Source organism: Chiloscyllium plagiosum, unplaced genomic scaffold (genome assembly GCF_037043375.1).
Source record: "Chiloscyllium plagiosum isolate Xiang-an unplaced genomic scaffold, Cpla_swu_hap1 HiC_scaffold_20, whole genome shotgun sequence".
Classification (NCBI taxonomy): Eukaryota; Metazoa; Chordata; class Chondrichthyes; order Orectolobiformes; family Hemiscylliidae; genus Chiloscyllium; species Chiloscyllium plagiosum.
This window is the reverse complement of record NW_028270158.1, coordinates 47,789,606-47,816,166: the sequence shown is the minus strand read 5'-3', so window position 1 is coordinate 47,816,166 and position 26,561 is coordinate 47,789,606. Positions and strand designations below refer to the sequence as shown.

The 26,561-nt window shown below is 40.0% G+C and overlaps 1 protein-coding gene across 1 annotated transcript in view; it reads left to right on the top strand.

Moving 5' to 3' along the window:
* prkar1b (protein kinase, cAMP-dependent, regulatory, type I, beta) overlaps positions 1 to 26,561 on the top strand; it is a 202,672-nt gene that overhangs the window by 139,745 nt on the left and 36,366 nt on the right. Inside the window, exons 8-9 of the mRNA XM_043711347.2 lie at positions 4,142 to 4,202; positions 15,129 to 15,250. Of these exons, the coding sequence (XP_043567282.1) occupies positions 4,142 to 4,202; positions 15,129 to 15,250 (183 nt within the window). The remainder of the gene's footprint in view (positions 1 to 4,141; positions 4,203 to 15,128; positions 15,251 to 26,561) is intronic.

Here is a 26,561-nt window from a genome sequence, read left to right as displayed (position 1 = left end):
TTGAAGTCACTCCCTTCTAAATTATATATAAAATCTGAAACAAATTACAACTGACTTTTCATGCTATTTATTCTTGCTGTTTTGGGTTTGACTTTTGCCTGTCATCAGTGTAGTTTCAGATTTTTCAGTTTTGTACAACCATTTCCTACCAGCAGACCATAAGGAATAGGAAAGTATCAAAACAAAATGTATTGATATGAGATGAAATAGAGTATTGATGGCCATTTCTGTACAGAGAATAGCTTGTCTGGCAAAGCATAACAGAGATTGTTTTCTAATATCAATGGTGAACCAATCATAATTTTTAGTGATGTATTACCACCGTGATAGTTTGATAGTTCACCAGTTTTCCGTGCAATTAATTTGTTACATGCTCATTTGTGCTTGTAAGATTTGAAACAGTAATTTACGGATCTTGATCTATCTTCAACGGAGAGCATCTGACAAAGGTGGGGTATTTAGCACAAAGGGAGACAGGGAGAAAAATTGATTTGCAAGAATTTTGAGCTGCTTCATTTTACTTCCTAATAGAAAAATTACTGAGAGGCAGTGAGGTTTTGGCATATGTTAACTTTTCCTACCTCTCAGTTACACAAATCCTTATTCAAGTGAAGAGAGAAAATAACTGTTTTCGTAATAGCATCAGATTTCCAATGTGAATATTTTTCAATCCAGAATTTTGAGAGGACAAAGTTGTAGAAGTGCCCACTGGAAAATATTTCCACATTCTATGGGCTTTAACCCAGAGTTGAAAACTTGATTGACATCTTTTGAGGGAGCTTTATTTTCAAAAAATTAAGTTCAAGATGCAGTTACTGTTCTTTTTTGATATCTTTTTAAATTACTTTGTGTTATTTGAAATTCCATCTTTAAAAATAAAATCTGCTCACATTTCCATTCATTCACTTGTTAAAAAGTACAACAATGAATTTAAATTTTATGGAGCACACAGAAGAATGCCCTTTCATTTTCTCCATTATTTTACGAAAAGAAAATTTGTGGAATGGATCAGTATCAGTTGCCTTTGAGTAGTGAGTATCCATTAATCTCAGAAATGTTAATGCTTTCATAATAGGGATAACTTCCTACCATTGCACTTTCAGCAGGGAATCTCATCATTGGTACTTGGACCTCAAACGACATTTTCATCAAGCCAATTAAGTGTACCAGAATGAATGATATACCCTCCTGGAAGTTGCCCACCAGGAGTTAAAATTTGGAAGATTATGCTTCCCATCTTAAGTCCAAATTCATTTTATTTTTAAACCTTTTAAATGTACAAAAAGTGCTTTCCTGCCAATATGGCAATCACTGCTAAGTTGGTTACATTTCAAGAGAATCATGTTTATATCTATAAATTGCTAAAGAACTACATTTTGTGGATTTTTCTCATGTATAATTCAATAGTAAATATTCTGATCTGTTGGTATTGCTGTACTGATGGATCACATTGATCATTGCGTGATATCAGGAACTGGTAAATACAGCAACTTTAGAGCATCTTAATGACCATCTTAAAGCATTATACAGATATAGCTGTGGAAAACTGACAGTAAACATGGAAAGGAGAACCCTTGGAACATGATGTACCTGAAATTTCAGCCAAAGGGATGCATTTTGAAGTAGGTGACAGAAGTGCAGAAGGTTGACACTGGGCCCAAATGAAAGAGAAGAATGAGACCAAAATCAAAGAACAAAGAGAGAGAGACAGATGGGGAACTGAAGAATAGATTGAAGTCTTGGGTGAATTTTTTGGGCAGCACAGTGGCTCAGTGGTTAGCACTGCTGCCTCACAGCACCAGGGTCCCAGGTTCGATTCCAGCCTTGGGCAACTGTCTGTGTGGAGTTTGCACATTCTCCCCGTGTCTGCGTGGCTTTTCTCCGGATGCTCTGGTTTCCTCCCACAGTCCAAAGATGTGCAGGTCAGGTGAATTGGCCATGCTAAATTGTCCATAGTGTTAGGTGCATTAGTCAGAGGAGGGGCGGGTTATTCTTCGGAGGGTCAGTGTGGACTTGTAGGGCCGAAGGGCCTGTTTCCACATTGTAGGTAGTGTAATCTAATCTAATCATTTGGATTTTACATAGAAAATTTTGGTAAAACCATGCAGGGAGTTAAAGACAACCAAAAGGCTTTCAAATTTATGCCATTGGGTTTGGGGAATCAATGTAGATCAGCACAGGTTGGTATGATGAGTGCGTTACCCCAGGGCAGAAGAGGATTTAAGTTTTTGAGAAATTGAACTTTATTGAGGGCACAAAATTGGAGACCAATGAGGAGATTTCTGGGGTAATTATGACACCAAGTAATCAAGTTTTGTAATGTTACAGATGTTAAACCAAGTGATCTTTATGACAGAGGATATCAAATTTCAATTTCCACGACCGCAGGCCATTGTGAGCAGTCTGGTTCAACCTGAGATAGACACTGAGTGGGATCAAGTTCGTAGTAAAGGAGTGGATTCTGTCGTGATTTGAGGTGACTAATTCAGCCCAAGCAGCATAAAGCTGAAGGAATTGAGTCTCCCACCACAGAGTCAGTTGAGGCACTGATAGAGGTGACGATGATATAGAGCTGCAATCTTATCAGAGACAATTTGCTGTGTAACTTAACCAAGTTCACAATCTGGATGTTAGCCGGCTTTGGAGTGAAAACATTGGAGTAAAAATTTGTTGCTGGACCATTTTCACCTACTTGATGGCAGCGGTGGAGGCTTTGGAGAGAGGGTACTTAATGAACATTTTGTGGCTTAGATGATGAGTACTTTAAAAACTAGGAAGGAAAAGATGGTAAGGGAGATAATTAGACACCATACAAAATGTATTCTTACATTCTGTACATTGTTAGATATACTAAAATACAATAGTGGAAATAAAAAGAATTGTTGTTTTAATTTCTTTGGAACTTTAAGTATGAAACTAAAAATAATTAAATGCTTGATGTAAGCTTTTTTCACAGTAACAAAAAAACCTGGGAAATATTCCCAAGATTTTCTTCACGAATAAAGGAGTTGTTAAACACAATACATGTAATTTATTAAAAGTGATCAAAGTTGTGATCTCGTGATTAATCTCTTTTTGCCATCTAATTTCGGGTCAGCATTATTACCTGCCATGTTTTTGGAGTACCTTTCCTCAACCACCCTCCCTTGGGCAGAAAACAAAACTAAAACCTTTATAATAACCACATATGCACACAACAGTATGTAGAATAACTTTAGGGTATTCAGGTTCAAAGGATGAGTACAACCTGTCTCGTCTCATAAAATTTAAAACATGAGTGCTGTGACCCTTTGGTATACTGTTTTATCTCGTTTAGCCTTAGAAGCAGCCCTGATAACATACCTTGTTTTATGCATTAAGTAAGTAAAGGTGACTTTGAATAAGTGAACCTTGTACAATCACTCATCCCTATTGTTTAGGGAAGATTTGCTGACCTGTATGAATGAGTGTAATTGTTCAAATATACAATTAAAGGTTAGCAGGGCAGCTAAGTAAGTCAAATTTCGTTTTATCCCTTGGGATTCCAGGTGTTTTGAAAGATTGCGTTCAGTGATCCTTTTGTTTTTGAATGAAAATAGAAAACGAGAGTTTATTTATAATTTATATTGGGTTTGCTATTCTTGATAATCAGGGCCACTTAAAGTGTCTGAATAAATCAAATTCAGTTTTATTCTATTGCTTTCTGAGGATATTACGGTTTTGTCAAGGAGCTTTCATTCTGTCATACAGTTTACTTTTGAATCACCAACTGTTTTGAGTTGACCTATGTGAATTTTAATTTTTATTCATAATCTAAAATGTATTAATTGAACACAATGAATGCTAATTTTTTTGTCTGAATGAACTTAAAAGTAAATTGAAAAGAGATCAGGAATAATTGACTGAATATTTTCTTGTTGAAATGTTTGAATGAAATCCGTTATGAAATGGAAACATAGCACTTGGATAATACTAAATTAGAAGTGCATTTTTCCAGAGAAATGACATCTTTGAAAATACACATTGTCTATTTTACCAAATTTTTTGCTCATGGCTTGTATTCTATGTAGTACATGGATAAGTTTTAACTGCTGAAAAGCAAATAAGTAACAGCTGCTGAACCAAATCAACTAACTTCCATATATTGTTTCTTTTTGATCAGGGTAGCACACTGAGAAAGCGGAAGATGTATGAGGAATTCCTGAGCAAGGTCTCCATTTTGGGTCAGTTGTCAACTGTGTGAATGCTGATATTTTCACGCTTATAGTTTATCTGGAGATAAGTCTTTGTTCATGCCTAAGCGTTTTGGCTGACCTCGAGTATCCCTTGCAGAATAATACACAAAAACATGAAGTGGCTGATGTTTGAAAACTTTTCAAACAGTGACTACCATCAGTGGAATTTAGTGTCTGAACTCTATCCTGCAAGGTGTTTAAATTGATTCAGGTTCTTTAATACAAATAGGTATTCGTGCAATGAGGTGGCTCAGTAGTTAGCACTGCTGCCTCACAATGCCGGGCACCCGGGTTCAATTCCATCCTCGGGCGACTGTCATTATGGAGTTTGCACATTCTCCCCGTGTCTGCATGGGTTTCCTCTGGATGCTCCGGTTTCCTTCCGTAATCCAAAGATGTACAGGCTGAGTGGACTAGACATGGGAAATACACGGCCAAAGGGATAGGATACAGGGTTGAGTCTGGGTGGCATGCTGTTTGGAGCATTGGTGTGGACTTGATGTAAGTATTCTATGATTTCATATATAGTTGGAAAGAAAGCTTGTGTATGGTAATCAGACTGTGACTCAATATTTCAATTCATAACAAAGTGATTTTTTTTTTCCCCAGGGCAACAGTAGTGTTATCCTCTTGTGTATTTTCCCATAAACTAACCAAGCTAGTTACAAAGAATTGAATGGGTCAGAGTTTATTCTTTTACTGATTTTTGTCAGGCATTCTTGAAGATCCATTTAACTTCTTGCTTAATTATTATTCAGATACCATGAAATTTGGTCATGTTCTTGTCCTTCAAAAATAAGTGGAAACCAAAGATGTAATCCCCTATGATCAATTACTATTAGAAGAAGGCAAATTTCATTTGGAAAAAAGCACTGTCACAAATCATTGAGTTCTTAGCAACGTGATAATGCTGTGATTGTGTTTTTTTGTCTTGATTTTCCTTGCCAATATTTTTTAATGCTCTTTGTCTTTCTTTGCCTCTTTTTATTAACGTTACTTCTCCTCTAGGTTTTCTATAATATTGAGCCAGGAGTCGAGAGTGTTGCTGGGAAAGCACAGCAGGTCAGGCAGCGTCTGAGGAGCAGAAGAATCAATGTTTTGGACATAAGCCCTTCATCAGGAATGAGGCTTGTGGCCCGGGGAGAGATAAAAGGGAGGGCATGGGTTGGGGAGATGGTAGCTGAGAAAGCGATAGGTGGATGAAGGTGAGGGAGAAGGTGATCGGTCAGAAGGGAGAGTAATGGACAGGTCAGGAGGGTGATGCTGAGTTGGAGGCTTGGGACTGGGATAATGTTGGGGAGGGGAAATGTGGTTGCAGGGTCCCAAGGCGGAATATGAGACATTCTTCCTCCAGGCGTCGGGTGGTAACAGTTTGGCGGTGTAGGAGGTCCAAGAACTGCATGTCCTTGACGAGTGGGAGGGGGAGTTGAAGTGTTCAGCCACGGGGTGGTGGGGTTGGTGGGTGCGGTTGTCCCAGACGTTCTCTGAGACGATTTGCAAGAAGTCATCTTGTCTCCCTGATGTAGAGGAGACCACATCAGGTGCAACAGATGCAGTAGATGACATTGGTAGAGGGACAGGTAAACTGCTGACTGATGTGGATAGATCCCTCGGGTGGGGGGGGTGTGGACCTGACGAGGGAGTCATGGAGGAAATGGTCTCTCTGTAACACTGACAGAGGTGTGGTGGGGTCCATTTGGAGGTGGTGGAAGTGGCGGAGGATGATGCAATGTATGCGGAGCTTGGTGGGGAAGGTGAGGACCAGGGGTGTTCTATCCTTGTTGCATTGGGAGGGGTGGGGTTCAAGGGCGGTGATGCGTTAGAGGGCATCATCAACCACTTGGGAAGGCAAGTTGCGATCTTGGAAGAAGGAGGCCATCTGGGACTTTCTGAGGTGGAATTGGTTATCCTAGGAACAGATGCGGCAGAGGCGGAGTAATTGGGAACAAGGGATGGCGTTTTTACAGGAGCTAGGGTTGGAGGAGGTGTAGTCTAAGTCGCTGTGGGAGTTGGTGGGCTTGTAATAGATGTCTATGGTTAGTCGGTCGCCAGAGATGGTAATGGAGAGGTCCAGGAAGGACAGTATCTAATATAAGCTTTACTTTTTTAATCCTTTTAATATCCAGGGAGCTCTGGATTTATTAGTCTCACCCTTATCGTCATAGAAACATGAATGCTGTGAACTTTCACAACCTCTTCCTTGAATGCTTCTTATTAATCTAACATGATTTACTTTCATATAACTGCTATCATTACACTTTTAGGTAATCACATAAAAGCTTAGTAAAATCAGTTTTTCCTCTTTTTAGAATATCTGGTTTACTTTTGTCCTTTTCCGGGACTACACTCAGTCGAAGTGAATTGAATCAAATGACAACACTGAGGAAAAAGGTAGTTCAGTGCACTTAGAAAACGCACAAAAGTTAACCTCCGTCATCTGATGAAAAACAGATATATTGACTATGCCAGGCAAAATGGTGTAATTTGATAACCCAAGGTTTCCATCATAGTTGGTGGAGTCTTAACTTTTGAACCAGTTTGCCTCGTGCTTCCAAAAACCTGTCTGATGCTCCTGTGTCTGAATATGCATTTGTATAAAGTGTTAATTCCTAACACTTTTTAGGGTCCTCTTCTGCCTGAGCCTGGTGTCTGTCAGTTATCCAAGTGCTATGACATGCAGTATTTCTCCTTTCACCAGCTATGGAGATGTGACAATAATCTCGCTGAAATACCCACTGAGGTGTCGGCATCTGAGCTTGGTGGAGGCTGCAGGAGGCAGTCCTGCACATGTGTACTGTGAGAGATCTATGGCTTCTTCCTCTGAGGAGGAGGAAGAGGTGTCCAAAGGGGCTTCTGTCTTCAAGTTGGAAACTGTGCAGAATCCACTAGTATAGAAGACAAAAGAGAATGTGTCATGTACAAGGATAAGAGGTTTGGGCATGTTAAGGAAACATTCATAGAGGCATTAATGAGGAAGTAGCACAGCAACAGATGGTGATTCTTTCTTGATTGTTAAGACATGGAGGTTTTGGTATCATCAACAATCACAGTCTCCTCTAGTTAAAGTAATGGGATAGTGGAATAAGATGGTCTTTCTATGCACTACTCCATCCTCCTGGTCTTCTAATTCCCTGTTTATAAATTGAGATGCTAACTTGCCTTTGTTGTGCTCTATCTCTGAGGCAATTCTTCACACGTAGCAACAGTGCTGGGCAGCTCCAGGCAAACAGCATTTTATCTGGTGAACAACTTTGTTTAAATATGGCACTGGGAATCTTGGGAGGTCCTGGCAGTAGCACGTATTTGGCAAGAGGACAGACCAGATGAGCAGGATATCATAGCGGCATGTTGCATAGCTGGTAAAAATGAATTTCAGAGAATAGTATGAGCACCATTAATAGGGCGCACAGTCAGAAACCTTCAATGAAACTTATCAAAATTATCACTTCACCAATTTCTGTTCAAATTTAGCCCAAAATGTCTTTGGATCTAAATGAGGAATGTCTGACATGGTATTTGTGACTAGACAAATCCAATGTTGAAACTTTATTGCTGGAACAGCACAGCAGGTCAGGCAGCATCCAGGGAACAGGAGATTCGACGTTTCGGGCACAGGCCCTTCTTCAGGAAATCCAATACCAAGAACTGTGTTCATCAAGCGAATGCAAAGTGGGGAGGTGATAGCTTAGTGGTATTAGCATTAAACTATTAATCAAGAGACCTCGGTACTGTCTGGGAACCTGGGTTTTAATCTTGCCATGGCAGATGGTGGATTTTGATTTTTGTACAAATCTGGAATTAAGAGTCTGAAGATGACCATGAAACCATTATTGATTGTCAGAAAACCCCATCTGGTTGACAAATGCCTTTAAGGGAAATAAATCTGCCATCTTTGCCTGGTCTTCCTTACCTGTAACTCCAGGCCCATAGCAACATCAAAGACTCTGAATGACCCTCTGGGCAATATGGAATGGGTAATAAATGCTGGCCTAGCCAGTGACAGCCACATCCTGTGAATAAATAAAATTTAAAAGAAAATTGACAAAAGCATTTTGTTCAGCATATTTCAAGGCTGTATGGATTGTTCTCCACAGATTTGGATGTCAAACAAATGTCGTCACAATCCTGCAACTGCTTCATGATATGACCACACAGTCTTGAGTGGGAGATCTGAAACAGTTGGCTTAAAATCTAGACTGGTGTCACATAAGGTTGTAATACTATTTACCATACTATTTACAATTTACCTCAGTGGTAATTCACTGCATCAAAATCAACTGCCCTCTGGTGTGAGTATCAAATTCTGCCTAGAATTCTCCAACTAAAAGTCAGTTATTCTCGTGCCAAAAGTAAACTGACCACCATAGACATATGTGACCTACTGTAAGCGATGACTGCAGTGCTATTTCCTACTCTGGTCTGGATTTGCAAACAGTTCTTGATCTCTTCAATTCTACTGACAAGAAAGTTAGACTGTACTTGAATGTTGCTAAAGCAAAACTATTAATCCAGATCTGGTCAGTCAAATATTCTACCTTTTGAAACAGAGACTGTGCAATATGTTAAACACTTTCCACACTTTGGTAGTCACCTTTCTCAAAAGGACACGATTGAAGAGGAGATCCAGCACTGAATCAAGTCTCCAACTCATCCTTCTACAAGCTATGCTAGCATGTATTTGACAATAAATACCTTTGCAAGTCAACAAAAGTCTTAGTGTGAAGAACAATGGTTACCACACTTCTGTACTTCAGTGTGAGACCTGTGTTCCAATTTTAAAACAGTGCTCGAGAAATAACACCAGCAATGTCTCCAACACATTCTCTGGTTTCATTGGGAGGATTGTCTGCAGAACTGTCTGTCCCGCGTAGTGGCTCTGTTTTGGTCTTCAACAGTAAGTGATGTTCCTTTCCAATTGGGCTTCCTGGGTTATTCTTCCTGAAAAGAAAAGTCAAAAAAGTTTTGGACAGCCTTACCTTTCATTGAACCCAGCAAGAACATTTAAATATTTAAAATGCTGCTGTTAGGGATCCTTATGATGCTGGTGTGGAGGATAGGTCCTAGTACCCTGAAAGAATAAGATACCTGTTTCAGGAAAAAGGATAGAAGGGGGTCACCAACATTAAATCATCCTCCTAACTACACGTGACTTTCAGCTTCGTGAAGAGTTTTACCTAACCGGCAACCCTGGGACTAAGATCTTTTGACAAACTGATAGATATGGTAGCGGACCACTTTGGCCCTAAATTATCTGTAATATTGCAGCATTACAGGTTTAACACTGTCGATGGACTTCCTTGAGAATCAGTTACTGAATTCTTGACGAGAGTGCGGAAATTGGTGACACTCTGTGAATCCATGTCAACGCTTCAGGGAGTGGATCGCTTAGTGGAAGCTACTAAGCAAACCTGATCTGGACCTCACGTAAGCCATAAAACTGGCCCTTTCCCATGAAAATGTGGAGAAAGGGGATCAGGAGCTAACAGTCCCTTGGTAGGACTGCCTTTTGGGTGAGTCCAGACCGCAGAGCCAAGTCCCCAGCAGGTAATACTCTCAGCATCTATTTGTTGCCAAGGAAGTATGTTTGGAGTCGGAAGCCACAAGGCTTCAGGACTGGATAGAAATATTTTCCACAACATAGTGAGGAGCAAGAATGCCCATGCCACACTTTGTAGTCAAAGAGTTTTATCCAGACAAGGATACTGAAACAGGCAAAATGTGTACCACCTAGGCCTAAGGGCAAAGCCACCTCAAGGCAGGGCTTTGCCAATAAATCTGCCAGACTATGTGGAATTGATACAGCTAAATTATATTATTGCCTCAAAGTGGCCCCGTTTGAGATAAAAGTCCGGTAAATGGCCACCCCTTAGACATGGAGGTAGACACAGGTACTGCTTTATCTTTTCTTGAGGAGCAACCCTTCAGGAAAGCCTGATTATTGGGCACCTTGCTTTTAAGCCTGCAAGATGCCAAGGCTAGATTGGCCATGTACACTCATGAGACCTTAGGTATTATTGGGACCACTGTAAACCCAGTTGTGCATAGGCAGCAGACAATCCAACTTGTCAGAGGGTGGTGCAAGGGCCAGCTCCCAACCTTTTGGGAAGGAAATGGCTACAGAAAATCTACTTTGATTTATAACAGACCTTTAAAATGGGTACTGGTGATCTATATGAAGTAGAGGTGTCAGTATTGGACTGGGGTGAACAAGTTTAAAAATTACACAACACCAGGTTGTAGTCCAACAGGTTTATTTGGGGGTACAAGCTTTCGGAGAATTGTACAATCGCCACACAGGAATGTCTACACTGAAAATACTTACAAAGAAGTATTTTGATAGCCAGGCATAGATATGGATATTGAAAACCTGATCAAGCAATGCAAACTTGCTAGGAAGGCCAGAAAGGCTTCATCAACAGCCTCATTGCACCCACAAGGATGACAAGGCAGATCCCGGGTTGAGCACATGCAGATTTCACAAGGCCATTTATGGGCTATACATTCTTATTGATGCCCATTCAAAATGAATTGAAATGCACCCAATGATCTCTTGCATCTCCTACAACAATATAAAACTTTCTGCCAATCCTTTAATATGCATGTATAACTGATGTCTTTGTAACAGGTAACAGGAGCACGTTTCCCAGTGGGGAATTTAAGACCTTTATGAAGACAACCGCGTGAGGCACTTCCGCACGACACCCAACCACTAGTCTTCTAATGGTTGGCTGAGCAGCAGTCCAGGATTTCAAAAGTAGCATGGGAAGTCAAACTGCAAGTTCTTTGGATATGAAGCTTGTATGTTTCCTTTTCATCTGTGAGACAACACCATATATGATGAGGGGAGTAGCCCTGGTGGAACTATTAATGGGCTTACATCTTTGAGCAAGGCTTAGCCTGGCTTTCCAAATTTGGTTGGCAAGATTGAATTAAAACAAGAAGCCCAGAAAAGAGGCCACGGTTGACATAGGCTAGACAGATTTTGGGGAGATACGGCCAATGTAAGGAACTTTAGTGGTGGCTCTCCATGGATTCCCAGAGTTATCCTTAAAGGAAAAGAAATGGGATCGGCATTGTACACAGTTAAAATCAGGGAGAAGACTGCTTAAAAAACACGTTGACCACCTCTATCTGCAGGAACCCTCAGCAGAGGAAGTTGTTTCAATGCACATGCCACCATCTGCATTCTTTGCACACCTTGTGGTCATGAGAGGCAGCCCTCTAAAAGCTCAAGGGCCAGTCCTGAGGACTACAAGGGTTCAGGCTCTGAGATGGAGAATGAAAATGACAGAAACTTAGTGGCAGCTTGCCACTGTGGACCAGCCTTCTGCAATGGCTTTTTCAGTCTTCAAGGATGACATGATTGCCTACTTGTTATATGCCCTGTACCAGACCGGAAAAGCAACAGAAATCAGGCTATGAGCAAAATTATTCAAGAAGCCCTATTGTCACAGGAGCATGGGTGAACCCTTGAACTTGGAGAGGGAGAGAAGTGATAATCTGTGCAAGGCTCATGAGAAATCATTAATCAGTCTCCCGGTGGAGCTTGTTGAGTATGATTTCTCTTGGTAACAAGCAGTGGTCCACCCAACTGGAACTCATCACCTGAGCAGTTTTTAAAAACTTAAAGCAAACCCAGCGGGCTTTGCTTGTAAGTATTCATTTGGCTACATGGGTGTTTTTACTGGTGGTGGTTATTTGTTAAAAGAAAACCCAAGTAAAGTGGTCATGGCAGTTTTCATGATGGGAAAGTCACTCAGTTGTGTATGATGCCACTATCTACCCCTCCCTCACTTTTAATGGTTTTCATTACTCATAATGGGCTTTGCTTGTAAATATTTAATTTGCTACAGTGGTGATACTAGTGAGTCGGAATTCTGGTGCTAAGTAGGTGATGACATAATTATGAATTAATTTAATTATCTATATTGTACAATCACATCATTCTCAAATAAAGTTGATTTTGATGAATACCGATGCATGCAAATGACTTGTCCTTTTGAATTATCGGCACAGGTGTGCGTTCGTATGTTGTGTGGTAATGTCTTAAAGTCCCCCGCATCTTTTCAACACTTGCCTTATTGATGCTTTTGCAGCCAGTTACAAGATGCTGGTAGATAACATATCCATTTATGTAGTGTAAGCTTAAAGCATACTGTTGATGGGTGTACAGCATTGCATAACTAAAAATGAACTTGTATGCTGAGTAAATGCAAAATATGATGTCTGTGACAGAAAACTCGTCTGGTACACAAAGTTGACTTGAGCACTGATCTTTAGTGGTTAATTTCACTTTCAGTAGCTATAATTGGGGCTGTCACAGCCATATAGTCGAATACCAGGGTCTTGTTGGTTTGGAGGGGGTGTTAATTCATCTCTGGTTCCAAAAACCCTTGGACCAGCCCTTGGTTCACTGATTATTCATTTGTGCATCCGAAGAAAGATCGCACTTTTTTCATAACACATTATGCTTCTGTAATGTTGCAAGCTGCTACTTATAAGAACATACATAAGGGCCATCTGATCCTTCAAGCCTGCTCTGCAATTCAGTAAGATCTTGGCTGATCTTTTTGTGGCTTCAGCTCCACTTCCCTGCCCTCTCACCGTAACCCTTAATTCCCTTACTGTTCAGAAAGTTATCTATCTTAGCTTTAAAAAATTTAACGAGGAAACCTCAACTACTTCATTGGGCAGGGAATTCCATAGATTTCACTTCATGGTGAAGAAGTTCTGTCTCAATTCAGTCCTAAATCTGCTTCCCCTAATTTTGAGGCTAGGCCCTCTTGTCCTAGTTTACCCGCCAGTGGAAACATCCTCTCTATTTCTATCTTACCTATTCCCTTCATAATTTTATATGTTTCTATAAGATCCCTCCTCATTCTTCTAAATTCCAATGAATATAATTCCAGTCTACTCAGTCTCTCCTCATAAGCTAACCCCCTCAACTCCAGAATCAACCTAGTGAACCTCCTCTGCACTCCCTCCAGTGCCAGTACATCCTTCCTCCAAAAAGGAGACCAAAACTGCATGCAGTACTCAAGGCATGGTTTCACCAGCACCCTATACAACTGCAACATAACCTCCCTGCTTTTAAACTCAATCCCTTTCATAATGAAGGACAAACTTCCATTTGCCGCCTTAATTATCTGTTGCACCTGAAAATGTGTTGCTGGAAAAGCGTAGCAGGTCAGGCAGCATCCAGGGAACAGGAGAATCGACATTTCGGGCATAAGCCCTTCTTCAGGAATCTCCATCCTATCTGTTGCACCTGTCAACCAACCTTCTGTGATTCATGCACAAGGACACCAGGTCTCTCTGCACAGCAGCATGCTGCAATTTGTTTTTTAACCATTCAAGCAATAGTCCTTTTTACTGTTATTCCTACTAAAATGGATGACTTCACATTTATTAACATTGTACACCATCTGCCAGGTCTTTGCCCACCCACTTAAACTATCTATGTCCCTTTGCAAAGTTTCACAGTCCACTGGACACTTTGCTCCACCACTCAGCTTAGTAACATCCGCAAACTTTGATGTACTTCAAATCATCGACGTAAGTTGTGAATAATTGCGGTCCCAACACTGATCCCTGAGGCACATCAGTAGTCACTGCCAAGCAGAAAAGCACTCATTTATCCCCACTCTTTGCTTAGTTAACCAATCCTCTATCCATGCTAATACATAGCTCCTAACACCTTGCATCTTTCCCTTATGCAGCAGCCTTTTGGTGCAGCACCTTGTTAAGTACCTTTTGGAAATCTAGATACACCACATTTACTGGGTCTCCATTGTCCACTGTGCTCATAGTCTTCAAAGAATTCGAGTAGATTAGATAAGCATAACCTGCCCTTAATGAACCCATGCTGTGTCTGCCAACAGGACAATTTCTATCCAGGTGCCTTGCTCTTTCTTCCTTGATTACACTCAAGCATTTTCCCATGACAGAAGTTAAACTAAGCAGTCTTTAATTCCCCAACTTTTGTGTACCTCCTTTTTTAAACAGTGGTGTCACATTTGCTGTTTTCCAATCTCTGGGCTCGTTCCAGGAGTCCAGTGAATTTTGGAAAATTTCTATAAGCGCAATTGCTATTTCTCCCACCATCTTTTAGTATCCTGGGATGCATTCAATCAGGGCCAGGAAACCTGTCTATCCTTAGCTCCATTAGCTTGCCCAAGACTACCTTTTTTTGTGATGATTGTTTCTAGGTCCTCACCTACTGTCGTCTCTTTGTCAATTACTGGCATATTATTCATGTCTTCCACTGTGAAGACTGACACAAAATACCTGTTCAATGCCTCAGCCATTTCCTCATATCCCATTACTAAATACCCCTTCCCATCTTCTAAAGGACCACTCTTTTTATTTTTATATATTTATAGAAACCTTTGCTATCTGTCTTGAGCTAGTTTATTTTCAATCTATCTTACTTTTCTTTATAGCTTTTCTTGTGACTCCCTGTTGACCTTTTAAAACTTTCCTTATCTAATAGTTTCCCACTGCTCTTGGCCACTTTATATCCCTTCTCTTTCAATTTGATAGCCTCTCTTATTTCCTGAGACACCCATGGCAGAATACCCCTTTTCACTGGTGTATACGTTTGCTTATATACTTTTATAATCTTTTAATTTGCTTATACTTTTACAATCAGTTGTGCACTTTGAAATGGGATGATTATGTAAGTGAGAATGTATAATTCAAGAAATTTGAACATGTTACAGTAGCTCTTTGATGTCAGTTTTGTTGAACATGATATAACTCATTTTTTTCCACCATCGTGTCCCCATTCTACAACCTGCTTTCTATTTAAATCAGTTAAATAGCAAAAATCTGCAATGAATGAATGGTAGGAATTTTATCTGAAAGATATATTTATTAACGATATAAGACGGAGGTTTTATTTCCATTTTGTAGAATCTTTGGACAAATGGGAGCGTTTAACTGTGGCTGATGCACTGGAACCTGTCCAGTTTGAAGATGGGGAGAAAATTGTAGTCCAAGGCGAACCAGGCGATGACTTCTTCATTATCACAGAGGTAATATTTAAGGATAAGCTACACAAAGAGTGCATCTGTTGCTTCAACAGTTATGATAGTTGAGAAGTAAGCATTTGTTCTAAAAACAATATCTATTAATTCCGAAGGTATCAAAGCAAACTGTTATAGCGAGAAAATGTATCGTGTTTATCTGAAGTCTTGTTTACATTCTGACTAAACAGAAGGGTTTCAGGTAGAATTTGATACTTTAATTTGAGGAAGCCCTTCCTCTGTTTACATAAGAACAGTAGGCCATTCACCCTGTCAAGTCTGTTCTTCCATTTAATATGTTTGTGGCTGATCGAACACATCATCTCTTTTACCCATCCTACCCTAATGCCCAAATCATTGATAACCAAAAACTTCTCAAATTCTACTTTAAATATACTCAAAGACTGAGCTTCAGCAGCTCTTTGGGATAGTGAATTCCCAAGATACACTATCTTGTAAGTAAAATAATTTTCTCCTCCTCATTTTTAAATCTTACCTACATTTATCCTGTACTCCCTTCAAGTATTTTTCTGGTTTCAATGAGATCACCCCCAATTCTTCAAAACTCTGGAAAATACAAGCCCAATGGCCCAAAGCCTATTCACAGGGCAGTCCCATCAAAGGGCAATCCCATCATCTCTGGAACAAGTTGAGTTTTTGTTGCAATCACTCTAAAGCAGTAATATCTTTCTTGAGAGAAGGAGAACAAAACTGCACCAAGATATCCTGTACAATTGAAGGAAGACTTCACTGTTCCTTGACTCAAATCTTCTTGCAGTAAAAGCTAACATTGCATTAGACTCCATGCTGCACCTGTATATTAGTCTTTGGTGACTTATTGAAAAGGAGAGTCCAAGTCCTTTTGCACATTGACGTTTTTTGCCCTTGCATCATTTAAGAAATGCTCTACATCCTGCCCAAGTGCATAACCTCACCTTTTTCTGCATTATCTTCTATCTAATTTACGTCTTCCTCGCAACACATATTCCTGCTTAACTTTGTATCGTGTCATTAAACTATGTTTGGTCCCCACATACAAATCATTCATATGCAGTGTGAACAGCTGGAGCCAAATAAGTGATCTTTGCTGTACCCCAGTAATCACAGTCTGCAATGCAAGAATGACCCTTTGATTCTTACTGTTTTCTGTTTGTTAGCCAATGCCAATTCATTACTTGCTATGCTATCTGCTTCAATTTTGCTAACCAGCCTCTTGGCGGTCATTATCAAAAGCCTCTGAAAATCCATTATATCCAAAATACATTATATCCATCAACTCCCCTTTATCAAGTTTTGTTAATAATATCCTCAAAAAAACCTACAAGTTTGTTTCCATTTGCAAATTCATGCTGACTATGCTCCACGTATCCACTTATTGCACCTTTTGATAGATTCTAGCATTTTCCCTATTACTGATCTAAGACTGACGTGCCTGTTGTTCCCTTTTTTTCTTTGCTTTCTTAAATCGTGGAGTATCACTTGCAAGTTTCTAATCTGCAGAAATTATTCCAGAATTAATAGTATTTTGGAAGAACGTTTGCCAATTTATTTTTATAGCCACTTCCTCCAACACTCGAGGATGTAGACTATTAAGTGCAGGATCTTACCAGCTTTTGGCTCCATTTATTTGTTCAGTACAACCTTCTTTCTAATATTAATTTCCTTCAGATTATCATTTTCCCTTGTCACTTTGACCTCAAATTCTGAGAGATTTATTTTTTTCCCTCAGTGAAAACAGACACAAAGTAATAATTTAGCTTCTCTGTTATTTCTCAATTCCCCATCACAACTTCTCCTGACTTTGCTTTTAGTGGACTCTCAGTTGTCTTTTTTTTCTTCTAGATGTCTCCGGTCCATTTTGTGTTTTTGCTCGATTGCATTCACATTTTGTTGCTTTCTTTGTCCTCCTTTGCCATAAGAAACTTCCCAATCCTCAGAATCGTTATTGTTTCTGGTCACTTTTATAAGCCTATCCTTTTAATCTTATACAATCCCTAACGTATTCATCAGCCACAGTTCATTGAACTTTTTGTTGAGTTTTTGCACTTGAAGGAATCTGTAGTTGCTGTAAACCATGTAATCTGTATTTAAAGACTGCCCATTGCCTGCTTACAGCCATAACTTCTAAGTATTTCCCAAACCCAACTCATCCAATTTGTGTCATGCTTACATTATTTCCCTTATTCAAATTTAACACCTTAGGATTGAAGCAACTTATTGAAAGACTTATGAGGTAATTTATTATGTTTCATTGCTGTGTACATGCATATATTGTAATGCAACATATGTATTTCTTAGTCCTTTGTTCATATGGTAACAAGGTTGATTTCAAATTAGATCAGTAAAATTGAGACTTTATCATTTGAACTAAGATGGTTAAGAGGTGGCCTGATGTAGATCTTGTAGGTTATGAATGATAAAAATGAGACTGGCAAGATGGTGAACAATGAGGACAGATTTACGAAAAAAAGAAAGTGTTTGCTGTTATGCGTGAGCAGAATTCTCAGCTTCAAATTGTTAAAGCGGATTTCATAAATTAATTTGAGGAGCTCTTGCAGTGCAGCAGTAACCTCTGAACCAGAAGCCCCGATTCAAGTCACACCTGTTCCAAAGGCATATCATAACGTCTGTGAACAGGTTGAAGAGAAAATAGCATAAAATATTTTTAAGAGAATTTGAATACTTAATTTATTTTTAAAAGGTTTATAGGAATCAAATGACAAAATGGGATTAGATATTCATGTAGAGAAAAATACTGGTGCAGATTTGAAGAGACTGACTTGTTTCTGTGTTAGAATTTATGACCCTGTTATCAATGTTTAGTGACCCCTGCTGGAGGTATATTAGTTGAAAGTGAAGTTCAGCTTGTTTTTGATAATCCCTGTAGTCTAATAATCTAGTTCTTTCTATTGTGGCTTGAACGAAAAACAGTGAGATTTGATGGGCCAAATGACCTGCTGCAATGCTGGAATATTCTTTAATGCTGTCAATTATCAATTTGATGATCGTTCTAGTACTATTAAGTGAAAGCCATCCAGAATTCACTTGGTTTCCCCACCTTTCCACCCCATTTACCATTTGAAGTAGAACATCTTACTTCCCTGCAAGATATGTAAAAGATTTTTTCTGAGAACAGTTGTAAGTACAGAAAACATGAAAAGCACTTTAGAATTGTTGACAAGAGAAGAAACGATGGCACTGTTCCAAGTTTACTGTGGAGCCTGGCTAGTACTAGTGTCTTGTGCACTTTTCCTGAAGCATGTATCAAACAGCTACACTCTGCAAAAGGTCTTATCAAAAGGATATGCTTTGCAAAACTTCATGTGTATCCAGGTGAAAGTTTCTTGAGTCATCTTCGCAGATGTACCCAGCTTCAACTTGTTCGTACTGCATGCAAAGGATGTTCACTTCGCTGCCATTATTTGACCAGTTTGTATAATGGGCAAAATATGTCTTGTATTCATTATATACCAGAACCATACTTTGCATCTTGTTTCACAGATACAGTTGCTATGCTCTGTGGTAAAAGATGACATATTTCCATGGCCTTGCACATACATTTAAGAAGTGACTTGTGTTGCAACAAGATCCTAATAAACACATTTTTCTTCGTTTTGAGAGACCTGGTGTCTCTTGTGTAATCACTGGCTCTGAAACTGAAGATCAAAATGGTTCTATTTTGCCCTTTACTCTCTGTTGGAAGGCTGAAAATTATTTTCTCTGCCATTTGATATACTTCCTTCAACTCCAGTTTCTGAGATAGATGGCAGATGTTTAACCTGTGTTGTCTTTAAGTGGGTGAAGACTCTTGATTCAACCTCGCCTTCTGCTTGCATGTTGTTTTTTCCCAGTGGAAATGTGGAAATCTCAGTCTGCCCAAGATGAATAAACAGGACCAGGATATAAAAACATAATTCTCGATATGCTGTTTTTTATCCTTGATGAAAGTAGTCCAGAAATTTAATAGTTTAGCTTTAGACCCAGGGTCGGGAGCCTTCATTGCTCAGTATATCACTTGGCTGTAAGCTTGGATATTTGGAGGATTCATTATGCACATTTCTTTGCACTTCAGCAGTAAAAATATGTTAGCTAAGATATATTGCACCACTCAGGTCAAGAGTTTTGTTTGCTAGATCAATTGTGCCACTCCTTCCCTGTTACATCTTTATGGTACCTAGCCATCGGATATTTTTGGCTTTATAGTTTTGCTAGTCTTTGGCCAAAGCAACAAACTGATAATCCTGTTTACGATTATTGTCAATGCTGATTCTGTCCTATTCCTCCATAAGATCCTCCCAGTCTTTCAAAGAGTCCAAATTTCATTGCCTAAATTTGCCTAAATTTCATTGTTTCAATTGCCAAACTAGTTCATTCCAAAAACAATTTTCTCATCTTGGATCTCAGGACAGAGCATGTACCCCTTCGGGGGAATAATCATGATAATAACACATATGTACTCTGCCAAAAGGCAAGCTGGTTGAGTACCAATTTAAATAATGTCTTGCTTTGTACTGTGTGAAATTACTTCAGTTCAATTTGCAGAATCACTATTTGAAGGCAACTGCTGCCTCACAGCGCCTGAGACCCGGGTTCAATTCCCGCCTCAGGCGACTGACTGTGTGGAGTTTGCACGTTCTCCCCGTGTCGGCGTGGGTTTCCTCCGGGTGCTCCGGTTTCCTCCCACAGTCCAAAGATGTGCAGGTCAGGTAAATTGGCCTTGCTAAATTGCCCGTAGTGTTAGGTAAGGGGTAAATGTAGGGGTATGGGTGGGTTGCGCTTCGGCGGGTCGGTGTGGACTTGTTGGGCCGAAGGGCCTGTTTCCACACTGTAATCTAATCTAATCAAAAGGCAAGATGCCCCCTTCCTTGAGATGTAAATTTTAAATTGGTAACTTATGGCTCAGCTTTTAGAGAATCATGAATCTTTGCAGAATACATTGTGAAACCATTGTGATGTGATGGTTGGAATATCTTGGCATCAGAATTACAAGTCAAATTTAGTCCAGCATTGACTACTTGTGTCTCAGCTGATGAGGCTGTGACTTAACATTTAAGACGGAAATGATTTCTGATTTGAGTGAATTCTGAACATACCTCCTCAATTAATAGTGATGACTCACTGCCTTTTCTGATTACTGTGGAGTGCAGTAATAAGTTCTGTCCATGTGAACCAATGATACTAGCAGTTTGTGTCATCTAAAGCATCACACTATGGTAATCTAAAATTCCTTAAGCACTGCCTAAAGAGTAGGCTCAAACATGGATTGGAACGGAGATCCGCAAATTTTGATTCAGGAATAAAGATCCATTGAGCCAAACTGACAGTTGGAATGAGAATCCTGGTAGACTTCCTCTCGACCAGTAGAAATGATTGATCAATGGAACAATTGAATTTAATTTAATTACAGTGGAGTCTTTGTGTCTTACATTCCTCTGTATGTGTTTTATTTTGTGTATTCTTTATTCATTCACTAAGTGCATAACATAAATGACAGATTTTATGAATAAATCTAACTATTGCTAAAGAAAGAAATATTTTATTGTAGTTTTTCACATGTACTCATCAAAACATTTACAACAATGCCAGTATGTGGAAGAGAGTCTGGTAGGTAAGTGGATTCTGATTTGTAGAAGTGCTGCCATGGAGAATGCACAAGTTAATTGATGACTGACAGCTAACTGCCAAAATGTTTTTAACTTTTTAAACTAGGCATGTTGATTCTGGTCAAGACAATGGCCTGCGGGATGAACCTGTCTACTTTAAGTTGAAATGGGCACAGTGTGTACATGGTCTTTCTGTCTAGAAGCATTAGGCCCTGTGTATTAAACTAGTGTGCTAGGGAGATGGGAACCAGAGCAGCAAGTCACTAAGTATAGAGACTGGGAAGAGCTTGAGACTGACGCAAACATAGCAAAGAGGAAAATCAGTCAATGAGAGGTTGCTGAGCTCAGTGAAACTAAAGGCTTAGACTGTATTTGCTTCAATGCAGGAAATGTAACAGATAAAACAGATGATTTTAGAGTCTGAATTAATGCATGCAATTATGATGTTATTGCTATCACAGAGAAATGGTTGAAAGAGGGGCAGGATTGGCAGCTTAGCGTTCCAGGATTTCTGTGTTTTAGATGAGACAGAGGAGGAAGCAAAAGAGGTGGATGAGTTGTATTTCTGGTTAGGGAGCATATCACAGTTGTGTTGAGGTAGGACACTCTGGAGGGATCTTAGTGAGGTATTATGGGTATAGCTTAAAAATAGGAAGGGTGCAGTCACAATGCTGGGATTGTACTATCGACCTCTCAGTTGCCAGTTGTTATAGACTAAGCCAGACCACTCAAAACAATTTTAAGCAGTCAGCTCAGACCATAACTTTGCAATTTGTTTCGGGAAATGTGCAGTGAAACTTATCCGGATTAAGTTAGCTAGGTTAAGTACTCGGTTTTAAAACAAACAAAAATTTATTCAAAAAATTACACAATGAAACACGAAGAACAGAATAAAGAACGCCTACATAACTCAACCCCTACAGAACTCAACCTATCCAACTAGACTTAATTATGCTGTTCTGATTATATACAATGTTCTCAATAAGCAAACTCCCTTTAAAAAACAGTATAAATGCAACATATTCTTACAGGATGAAGTTGAAGGGCAGAAAAAGAAGAGAGAGTGTTTCCATACAGCTCCCTGTTAAACTTCCAACCAACTCTACTGAATTAAATTGCTCTGCTGGAGACCTGACCACTCCCCTTTTTTTATACAGGTCACTTCTAAAACATGACCACTTTGGCCTGAAGTCTGATCTGTTTACATATAAGCAAAAGGCCTCTCAAAATGCTTTTCATCTTTGTACCAAACCAGGCTGATCGGAGCCCAGCCCGGTTTATTACCCCTCTGAGAAAAATCAAGGATAGAGCATCCTTGAGCCAAGGAATAGCTTTTAGGAAAAAAAAGACTAACTTTGTGACACAGTGGAATACAGAGAGGAAGTGATATGTAGCCAAATTCTGAAGGGTGGTGAGTGATTTTAATTTAAGCCATATTTACTGGGACTCCTAGTGCCTGAGGTTTTGATGGGGAGCAATTTAAGTGTGTCCAGGAGGGTTTTTTCAAATAGTATGTAGATAGTCCAACCAGGGAGAGGGCCAGACTGGACCTGGTATTGGGAAATGAGCCCTACCAGGTGATCAAAGTTTTCATGGGGGAGCATTTTGGGAATAGTGACCATAATTCAGTAATTTTCAAATACTTATGGATAAGACCAAGAGTGAACCTTGGATGAAGTTGTTAAATTTAGGGAAGTCCAACTATAACCACTTGGACAAGAATTGGAGAATATGGATTGGGAGCAGCTGTTTGAGGGTAAGTCCATATTTGACATGTGGGAATCTTTTAAAGGTCAGTTGATTAGAGTGCAGGACAGACATGCTTCTTTGAAAATGAAGGACAGGAATGGCAAGACTCGGAATCCTTGGATGACAGGAAATTATCAGCTTATCACAAAACAAAAGAAAGGATACATAAGGTCCAGGCAACTATAAACAGACTAAGTCCTTGAAGAATATACAGCAAGTCGGAAGGAGCTCAAACAGGGTGGGCTAAAAGTGGCAATGAAATGTCCTTGGAAAGCAGTGTTAAGGACAGTCCCAAGGCATTTTATACATATATTAGGAGCAAGAGAGTAGTTAGAGAAAGATTAGGCCCACTCAACGATAAAGGAGGGGAGGGAGGTTATGTGTGGAACAAGGGGAAATAGGTGAGATCCTTAATGAGTACTTTACATCAGTAAAGAGAGAGAGAGACATGAAGGATGTTGAGGTTAGGGAAAGGTGTGTGAATGCTCTTGGGTGGGTCAGTGTAATGGAAGAGGAAGTGTTGGGTATCTTGAAATGCATTAAGGTAGACAAGTCCCCAGGGCCAGATGGAATTCATATCAGGATACTGTGGGAGGTCAGGGAAGAAATTATTGAGGCCTCAGTAGATATCTTGGCATTGTCTTTGGCCATTCTCAAATTGCCTGAGGCCAATGTTGTTCCTATGTTTAAGAAAAGAAACTGAGATAATCAGGTAATAACAGGCTGGTGAGCCTGACATCAGCGGTGGAGAAACTGTTGGAGAAGGTACTGAGAGACAGGAATTTGTTCACATTTGGAAGCGGATGGACTTATTAGTGGTAAGCAGCATGGATTTGCGCAGGGAAGGCCATTTCTCACCAGTGATTGAGTATTTGAGGTGACAAGAATGATTGATGAGGAAAGGACAGTGGATGTTGTCTATAAGGACTTTAGTAAGGCATTTGATAAGGTACCTCATGGCAGGCTAGCTCAAAAGGTAGAGTCTCATGGGCTCCGGGTTGAGTTGGCTAGATGAATAGGTTGATCGTAGAAGGCAGAGAGTAGCAATGGAAGGGTGATTTTCAGAATGGAGATCAGTAATTATTAGTGTTCCACAGGTTTCAGTGTCGAGATCCTTTTTGTATGTAATAGATACAAATGATCTGGAGGAAAGTGTAGGTGATTTGATTCATAAGTTTATGGATGACACCAAAGTTGGTGGAATTGCAGATAGTGAGGAGGATTGTCAAAGGTACAGTGGGGTAGAGACAAACTGTAGATTTGGACAGAGAAATGGCGGAGTTTAATTCTGACAAATACGCGATGATGCATTTTGGAAGATCAAATTCAGGTATGAATTTATTATATAAATGGCTGAACCCTCAAGAGCATTGACATACAAAGGGATCTGGGCATGCAGGTTCACAGAGCCCTGAAAGAAGTAACACAAGTGGATAAGGTGGTCAAGAAATCATATAGCATGATTGCAGTCATTGGCTAAGATATTAAATGTTATAGCTGTGTAAAACTTTAGTTAGGCCACGTTTGGAATATTACGTGTAGTTCTGGTCACGACATTACCAGAAGGATGTAGATGTTTTACCAGCATGTTGTGTGGTATGGAGGGAATTAGTTATAAGGAGAGGTTCGATAAACTCTGATTGTTTTCACTGGAATGACGGAGGCTGAGGGGCGACCTGATAAAGGTCGACAAAACTATGCGAGGTACACATAAGGTGGATAATCAGCTTTTTCCCAGGGTGGAAAGGTCAACTACAAGAAGTTCAAGATGAGGGGGGAAGTTTAAGGGAGAAGTGCAGGGAAAAGTGTTCACACAGAAAATGGTTGGTGCCTGGAAAGTGCTGCCAGTGGAGTTGGTTGAAGCAGGCATGTTACCTGTGTTTGACTGGTATCTTGACAGACACATGAATAGGAGGTGAACAGAGGAATAGAAAAGGCATGTGGACAATAAGTAGCTGACCTAAGGATTAGGGATTGACACAAGCTTGGTGAACTGAAGGGCCTGTCCCTGTGCAGTACTGTATTGTATTGGATTGTATTATAAATGTAGCTTCCAGCAGAAGTCACAGTGCATGCCTGACTAGCAATCTTAAATTGGTGTAGTAATTCTTAACATTCACAGAGGGAGAAAGTGAGGACTGCAGATGCACATTCACAGACCTTGTCATAATTCTTAACACACTTGTAGACCTGTAGATGTTTACAGCACAGAAGGAAGTTAATCAACCTTGTCTGTGCTGGTCAATAAAACTACACTGACTGCACTAATCTTGTTGTCCAGCTCTTGACCCATAACTTATATACTGTTTAAATGTTAAGAGAGTTTCTGACTCAACCACTCTTTCCAGGCTCCCACTGTGTGAAAAATATCCTCCTCCACTCTCTGCTTAGTCTTCTAATTTAAATCCCTTCCTCCTGCTTATTGCCACATTTAATGGGGGGAAAAAAAGTGTTTTCCTATCCACCCTATCGATGCCCCTCAGTCTTGTACATCTCTATCAGGACTCCTATCAAACTTTACTGCTCAATAGAAAATAACCCCAATCTATCCAGTCTTGTATTCTATCTCAGACTCTCCAGCCAAGACTTTCTCCTCTGCACTGTTTCCTGTGGCAATAACGTCCTTCATATAAGGAGATGACTTGAATTGCAAGCATTACTCCAGCTGTAGCATAACCAATGTTTTATACAATTCCAACATAATCTCTCTACTCTTGTATTCTATACCTTGGCTAATAAGGATAAAAATCCCATGTGCCTCCTTAGTATCATATCTACCTGACCTGCTGCTTCAGAAACCTGTGGCTGTGCACACTAAGGTCACTCTGATCTTTCCAGGGTCCTACTGTTAATAATGTAATCCCTTTCCTCGTTAGCTCTCTGCAAGTTCATTACCTCACTTTTCAGGGTTGAATTCAATTTGCCCCTGCTGTGCCCAACTGACCAGTCCATTGATATCTTCCTGCAGTTTCTGACTGTCCTCCACAGTATATACCACCCTACTAATTTTCATGCCATTTACAAACTTCTTGATCATACTTCTTACATTAAAATTGATGATGTACACTGCAAATAGCAAGGACATCAGCACCAAGTCCTGTAGAATGCCACTGGAAACTGACTTCTAGTCACAATAGTCCTTCTGCCATCACCTTGTGCATCCTGCCTGTTGACATTGTTGATTTTCCTGCTCCTTGGATGCTGCCTGACCTGCTGTGCTTTTCCAGCACCACTCTGATCTGAACTCTCTCTCCTCCCCACCCCCCATCGACGTTTCGGGCATAAGCCCTTCTTCAGGACCTCGCTTTCTCCTCAAACTTGTCAAATACAATCTTCATTTAATCAATCCATGCTGGTTATACCAAATTCATACCTGTCTGTCCAAGTGTAGATATATTCTGTCCCTTAGAATTCTTTCAAACAACTTCCCCACCGTCAAAGTTAGATTGACTCAGGATTATTCAGCAAATGTTGTTCCATCATAGAATCACATCTAATGTTGGACACTGTTTTGAGTTTTGCAACTGGTTGAGAATGATCTGTATTTTTTTCCCCTGTCACAAACAGCTGAATGTTGTTTGATGCCATCCTCCATACTAGCTTTTGAGCCACACATTCCTATTTCTAATCTGATTTTCCTATGGCAATTTGCATGTGGTTCATATAATAATCCAGCTCTCATGATTTTTCAATTTCTGTCTCTTAATTTAGCACCTCACAGTAGTCATGAAGAACCTCATTCTTTGTCATTGGTACCCACGTGGACCATGGTGCCAGAATTCCATCCTCCTATTGCAGGTTGCTTACCAGCACTGAGCAGATCCATTGCCCTTACTGGCATTGCACTAAGTCAATTGCCCTTACCGACATCCACACATTTGAATGGCTTCTTGTATCATGGTGCGTTTGCCAGCTCATCCACCCTGCAGTCCCTTCAGATCACCCATCCTGCCATCCTTAATGTGTTG